Consider the following 7,622-nt stretch of genomic DNA (forward strand, 5'->3'; position numbering starts at 1 on the left):
CTGTCCTCACTGCCTTTACCTGGACAGGTCTCCATCAGGGACACCTGGACAGGTCTCCAGTCTCCATCAGGGACACCTGGACAGGTCTCCAGTCTCCAGCAGAGACACCTGGACAGGTCTCCATCAGGGACACCTGGACAGGTCTCCAGTCTCCATCAGGGACACCTGGACAGGTCTCCATCAGGGACACCTGGACAGGTCTCCAGTCTCCATCAGAGACACCTGGACAGGTCTCCATCAGGGACACCTGGACAGGTCTCCAGTCTCCATCAGAGACACCTGGACAGGTCTCCATCAGGGACACCTGGACAGGTCTCCAGTCTCCATCAGGGACACCTGGACAGGTCTCCAGTCTCCATCAGGGACACAAAAGAGACAATCAACCACCCACAGTCTGAAACCTTCTGGAGCTCTTCTGTGTGACTCTAGATGTGACAAACTGAGAACTCTGGACTCAGATCCATCTGGTGCTGCACACAGTTCTAATCACTTAAAATCAATAATAATTAAATAAATAAATAAATTTTTATTGACAATTATTAGGAGGAGTCCTTCGCTTTAGGATGTAGTTAGACAATTAAATATTCACAATATAAATTTATCACTATAACAGAAGGTGAGTCATGTAAAGTTATGTTTTTATAAAACAAATACATCCCATCCCCCAAGACCAGTTTCTTAGGGGAAACACTGAGAAATAGAAGACAAATGTGTACGTTGTTTAAGTTCAGGATGTCATTTAAGTCTCATGTTCTTTTTGTGTCCACGGCTTCATGATTTTTGGACTGGCTATTTTAAAGCAAAGTCTTCTGTGTTGGGACTATGTCTAGAACCCTGACAACTCCACAAATAGCTATCTTTGGGACACCATCTGACTCAAAACCACTGAACTCCACCCAGGAGGAAGTTGTTGCCTTCACATCTCTGATTGCCATACGTTGACTTCTTCTGGGATGGAAGTCACAGAATCCTCATTCAGCATCAAGGATACTGATTAAAGGACACTGCTCCTTTTCTAAAACTGGAAAAAATAAATACACAATGAAGGGATATACTGACAAGTTTTTTTTTCACTGACAAGTGGTTGTCATTTACAAAAAGTTTTTCAGATTTGGGGGTGATGCCTGACTAACTATTGTGTTATTTGTGTGATGTGTGTAGGAACGAGCCAGGGCAGTGGGAGGGTAATAAGTGGGTCATGTGCGTTTGTTGTTGATTTATGTCTCATGTTAAGGCTAAAAATTTAATAAAGATATCTGGTAAAAAAAAATTAAGTGATTTCTTTTAAAGCCAGAAAGTTGCCATTTGTTTTGTGTGATGTCTGTGATCTGCTTTTTTCCTACAAAATTAAACAACTAAATGAACATCCTCTGGAGTCGGTGCTTCCATAATTTTTGCCAGGGGTTGTACTATAGATCGTCTCAATAGATTCAGTATATGTCAGTCAAAATATTATTTTTTCCCTTTAACCCATGGCATCTTAGGCTGGATCGTACATTTGCAGCATTTACCACTGTTTTAATTTGTCAACTGAAGCTCCTATTGCTTTATCCTACAGGGTGAATTTATCTCCATGGGAGTGTTTGCTGCAGGAAACACCTACGGCATTCCAGAAGACCTCATTTACTCCTTCCCTGTTCAGATTAAGGTGAGCTAGACTTACTTTTTGAAAAGAAGTCCTGTTTTTTTGTGGCCTGTTTTTTGTATAAATGGCTAGCTTATCAAGACCAGTAGTCCTTTTGTTGACAAATGACTGTTCCTAAAATGGTGGAATGCCATCAATGGGTTAGGGATGTGGTATAAGGTACGTATTGAGGATGGCTTAAGGTTAGGGTAATGTGTTGATGATTGGGTTTAAGGTAAGGGTCAGGGTTAGGCTTCAGAAGTGAAAAGAAGTCAAGTCAACTCCCTGTTGCATTTGTCTCAGTCATGTCTTTGACCCGACAGGTAGTGGTCAGAGTAGGGTTGGGTATTGAAAGGGTTTATTTTTATACCGGTGCTAAATCGATACTTTCAATACGGTACCGGTTCCTAAATGGTATTTAAATTGGTACCTTAAAAATAAATAAATAAAACACACACACAGATTTTGTAGTTTTGTAGTAATGACTATTTCTGAGTCAAAGTCAAACTTTAAATTGACCAACATATTAATTTAAAACCATATAATTTGTCTTCACACCAAATATTCTTAAAACATTTGTTGTAGGTGGAAGTTTCTGCATCATATTTTGTAAAGTGACACCACACGGGACCGTTTTGCTTTCAACATCTCGACTATAATATATAACTGTTCACTGCAGCGGCACCTGTTTAGCCCCTCTCCATGAACTCGGTTCTACTTAATTCACTTTGGGTCGGGTCGGTTCTGCTCAGTGACCGTGTGTCTCTACGCAGTGGGTGTGATAATGTGCGGACCATCTGCAGCGGCTTCAGCTGTTGTGTTAAAAATAAAATAAAATAAAAAGCCATTGTGGTCTTACCGTTCGGCCTTCACTTTATTTATTTATTTATTTATTTATTTATTTATTTATTTATTATCACAGTGCTGTTTAGCTAAGTGCTTGTGTAACCGTGGGCGGTCAGTTTGCTGGAAACCTCCCGGTTATCTGCTCAGCTTCGTCTCCTTCACCTCTCTCCAGGAAGTGTTTACAAGTTCTGCCTTTCCCAAAAAGGCAGTTTTATTTCACCATTGTATCGCGCTGCACGCTCGTATTCCAAAACAAAAGCAGCACTTTCCAGGAGGAAATTTGCTGTCAGTCAATCTAAGAGTTAATCCTCGCTTCTACCCGAACCACAGGAGAGGAGGTTCTGAGACAGCGCTGCTGTGGAGCGCGCTTGGAGACGCATTGGGCCGAGATAGAGCCGAGTCGAACCGCGTCCGTGGAGATTGTGTGCCGAGGCTGTCACTGTTAACAGTGAACACCAGAGGGCGCAAATTAACAGCTTTCTTTGAGGCACYGAAATAAAGCACCGAAGTTAGAGCTGTGTTTCGGTCTGTGTACTACTGCTGACGTTCGCCCCGGTGACATATTTGAACCGAGTTTCGGTACCCAACCCTAGGTCAAAGGGCCCGGTGGTGCCGGTGCATGACAGCCCCGCCTCTATCAGGAGACCCTAGGGCAGCTGAGGCTACAATGTAGTTAGTATACCACCATCAGTGTGTGAATGTGTGTAGTGTGAAATGCTTTGTCCTTAGAGACTTAATAAAGTGCTATACAAGTTCAGGCCATTTACCAGCACAAAAACAACGTCAACAGACTTCTCCCTCTGTCATTATTAACAGAACAAGACCTGGAAGATAGTGGATGGGCTCCCCATTAATGACTTCTCCCGGGCCAAGATGGATGCCACTGCAGCTGAGCTGGTGGAGGAGCGAGACACTGCCCTGAACTTCTTGTCTCAGTGACCAACCTCTGCAATCCCACAGCAGCAACTAGATCTTCCAAAGACCGGCTGCTCTCAGTTGTGAACACAATGCCCTCCACTTTAAGATTCATCTGAGCTGGTGTCACCTTTGAGTGTGTTGTGTGTATGCGTGCATCAGTGTGTGTCACAGGCCACTTCTTCAGGTTTATTAACCTCCACAACCTGGCCTCCTCTGTCTGCAAAACACAAAGGGATGTTTCTGTTAGTTAGATGAAAATGCACACAAACTGTAACAAAACATCTTCTCTTCAGTAAAAACTACAAAATATGAAAGCCCACCTCAGACTGCTTTTTGTGTCTTTGATGTCTCAGTACACCAGGTTTTTCTTAAAGGGATGATTTCAAGTTGGGTTCTGTTTGAAATGAGCCGTTTAAGACAGCAGTAATTAACTTCAGGCTTGGTTGTGTGTGGACTAGTCTAATCTTGTTCAAACTGAGGAAGTTCAAAGAGCTATCTACAACATGTAAGATAGTAATTGTTCATAACCTTAATACTTATTCCTATTTTAACTGAACTAATGCTTTAAAAGACTAAAGCTGTGTTTTCATTCTATACATCATTAAATTCTTTACCAAAATACAGCTGGAAATACACAAATCTATGTAGCTTGAGTTAACTGTTGAACAAAGGAATTATAAAAGATTAGGGTCAAAGGAAAAGCACATTTCCTTGAATATGAAAATTAAATGACAGAATTTAGTATAATAAAGAATAAACAGAACCTTTAAAAAAAGATATGGCAACATCAGCTGTATTTAACAGGATCAAGGATATAATAAATACCAATAATGTTCTGATGCATCTCAGTAATCCAGGTAGAATTGTAAGTAGGTCCTCTGGACAGGTTCTTTAATGAAACGTTTGTCTTTCCTCCAAGAGACTTCTTCAGTCCTGGGAGTTTAAGGTAAATTCAGCCTTATAAGGAGTGCTTCAACACTGTGTACATGCAAAGGTGGACCCTCAGACTAGCTATAGATCATTAGTGCTCCAGTTATCTCTTGTTCATAGAGGATCCTGTGCACCAACTGATTATCACCTATTGTTCACAGGGGGCTGAGTCACTCACAATAACAGCGTTGTAAGAGGGGGACAACTGGATGAGGCCACCTGTTAAATGATGCACGGTTTTTCTTCACAAAAATGGCTAAATTTACTCCTGTCAAACCAGCGTTCTTCTTTATCAAGGATGAAAACATTTTTGTCTGCAAAAGACTGAAGATGAGTGTAAACTGCATAATCCTGGCCTGTAGATGAGTGTAAACTGCAGAATCCTGGCCTGTAGATGAGTGTAAACTGCAGAATCCTGGCCTGTAGATGAGTGTAAACTGCAGAATCCTGGCCTGATGATTTTGCTCTTTTGTGTTGACCCATTCTTTTGAACAGTGGCTGCTTTGTTTCTCCGATGTGTCTCCGAAGTGCCTCCTGGCCCTTAACTGTATACATAACATTACAGTTTGTGCCCAGGAAAACAAAGCAGCCACGGTTCAAAAGAATGGGCCAACACGGAAGAGCAACTTCATCTGGTGAGGGTCCACTTTGGCAATGTGAACAGTGCTGATTGTCATCGTTAAACCTGTTTGTCCACCATGTGGAGGCAGTGCTTATAAGGCTGAGTGTACCTGAAATTCCTCAGACTGAAGAAGTCTCTCGGAGGAGAGATGAAACAGTTCATTAAAGAAAAACCTGTCCATAGGACCTACTTTTTTTTATATCAATAACATATAAAGTTAAAACTTTTAATTTGTCTGGAAACTCTTGAAAACAAAGAATAACAAAAAAATGTGTTACTTCTGAGCCTCCCTGGTAAGGTCTATTCAGGGGTCCAGGGGGCCTCATGTACAAAGACTTGCATGGATTTCTAACTGAAACATGGCATACGGTCAAATCCAGATGTATCAAACTGTGCATACGCCTGTGTTCATTGGTGACTGTAGTCCAAAACCATTCAAAAACAAAAGCAATAGATCTAATAAACAGAAGCTCAACTTTTGTATACATAAGCCTGTTTGATTTGATAAGTTGCATTCCCTTAGCCTGATAAACATTGAAGAAAAGTTGAGATCAGACTGAGCTTCAACTCACACCTCCTGGAGAACTTTGAACACGTTCCAGGAGATTTGGGGGACATCCAGTTTGAGTGGGCCATCTTCCATGATTATTGTCAAGGTGGGTGACCGGAGCTGTAGTTTGTCTGTGCCTGTCTTGGCAGCAATCCTCAAACATCGGAGGACGTCGGCTGTGAGGGATGCTGTCAGGCTGAAGAAGGAGGCCTGTTGGGTCTTTTTGGTCTGTGAGACTCCAGAAGCAGCTGATGGGTACCGGCGGTCTAAGCAGATTGCAGCTCGGGTGGTCGCTGAGGCAAAAACTCCGGCATGAGAGGAGTTTGGAGAGGCCATGTTGTTTACGGCTTTGAGGCAATTCAGGTCCACCGTCCCATCCGGCGTCTTAGGGGGAAAGCAGTTCACCACAAACACCGTTGATGGTGGGGATGGTGTGCTGCTGACCTCAACTAGGGACATTGTGGGTCGGTGGGTGGAATACTTCAAAGACTTCCTCAATCCTACAGCACGTCTTCCATTGTGGAAGCAGGCCAGGGTGTGCACGCTCCAAAGTACGACCATAACTCAGTCTTTAGAATCATATGGATGAGGCTGTTCCATTGGGCATGATTTAGCCTTGGGTGGACCGGACTGGCACAGTCCCGATCAGTCTGCCAGCACCCTCTGGAAAGCTCATGTTGAACCCCAGTTTGATTGCTGCATGTGCACGCGTGGCGCATGGATGTGTCGCACTCCAGAGCACCGCAGTGCCAAACTGAAAAAGGATTATTACTGAAAATGGCTGATGAGCCAGTTGTCATCACGGATCAAAATATTCTATCTCTTTATAAATAAATGTTCTGCGTGTTACACTATTTATTATATCCTCCAGTAAGGCTGAATTCATTCCTGTCAAATGTATTTTTTGCACAACTTTACACGTCCTTTATCTAACGGGATGTAATAATTTCTCAGAATCACCTCTAAGTGTCGCCAATGGAACCAGAACCACAGAAACGTGTGACACCAGCCCTGGAGTTGGCGTGGAGCTGTGCATATTTCCACGTTTATTTCAGTTTTAATACATCCAGAGTTTTGCGTGGAAAATGGCGTACGCAAGGTTTTTGTGCATTGATACATGAGGCCCCTGGAGAGTCGGATAGAGTGTCAGATTCAGGAAAAGCAGTGTGGTTTTTGTCCTTGTCATGGAACACTGAACCAGCTCTACACCTTTAGCAGGGTTCTAGGGGTGCATGGGACTTTGCCCAACCAGTCTACATGTGTTTTGTGGACTTGGAGAAGGCATTTGACCATGCCCATTAGGGAGTCCTCCTGTAGATGGTACTCTGGGAGTATTATGGGCTGGTCCCTGTACAACCTGTGTCAGAGCCTGGTCCGTGTTGCATTTCCAGTGAGAGTTGGAAGGTTGTCCTTTTTCATTGATGCTGTTCATAACTTTTACGGACAGAATTTTTAGGCGCAACCAAGGTGTTGAGAGTATCGGTTTTGGTGATCTTAGGATCACATCTCTGATTTTTGTGGATGATGTGGTCCTACTGGCTTCATATCGTGATCTCCAGCTCTCACTGGAGCGGTTCGCACCCGAGTGTGAAGGGGCCAGGATGCGGATCAAAACACCTCCAAATTCGAGACCATGGTCTTGAGCCGGAAAAGGATAGAGTGCCCCTAGGCACTCTAGGTTAGGGAGGTTAAGTATCTCACAGTCTTGTTCACGAACGTTCACAAATTACTGAGAGAGTTCAGCTGGTGTCTTGTCTTTCCATGCCTTTTTACACCTCCATTTCTTCATGTGTTCAATACTTTTTCCCTGTGCCATTCCACATTATTACAAATAACTTCATTTCTGGACATTTATGGTTTGATTTCTTTGTATGTATGGATCACTTGGGTTGTTACCAACATCTGGTGAAAATTTCATGTCATTAGCACCTCTAGTAATATATTTACTGAGAAAAATGCTGACGTGTTCAATACTTATTTTACCTGCTGTATATGTATGTATGGGTATATGTATGAATGTATGTATGAATGTATGTATACTTTTCAGCAAGGTCATAATTATTATTTTATACACGTATTTTGTTGTTGGCTGAAAATTTCACAATTCAATTCAAATATGTTTTCTTCTGACT

The 7,622-nt window shown here is 42.6% G+C and overlaps 1 protein-coding gene across 1 annotated transcript in view; it reads left to right on the top strand.

Annotated features, from left to right (window-relative positions):
• Positions 1-3,707, top strand: part of LOC106536176 (malate dehydrogenase, cytoplasmic) — a gene marked incomplete in the record, with an annotated part of 43,324 nt that extends 39,617 nt beyond the window's left edge. Inside the window, 2 exon segments of the mRNA XM_014033382.1 lie at positions 1,559-1,648; positions 3,287-3,707. Coding sequence (XP_013888836.1) covers positions 1,559-1,648; positions 3,287-3,409 — 213 coding nt within the window.
• Positions 3,708-7,622: the final 3,915 nt, after the last annotated feature.

The sequence above is a fragment of the Austrofundulus limnaeus genome, unplaced genomic scaffold (genome assembly GCF_001266775.1).
Source record: "Austrofundulus limnaeus strain Quisiro unplaced genomic scaffold, Austrofundulus_limnaeus-1.0 Scaffold1718, whole genome shotgun sequence".
NCBI lineage: Eukaryota > Metazoa > Chordata > Actinopteri > Cyprinodontiformes > Rivulidae > Austrofundulus > Austrofundulus limnaeus.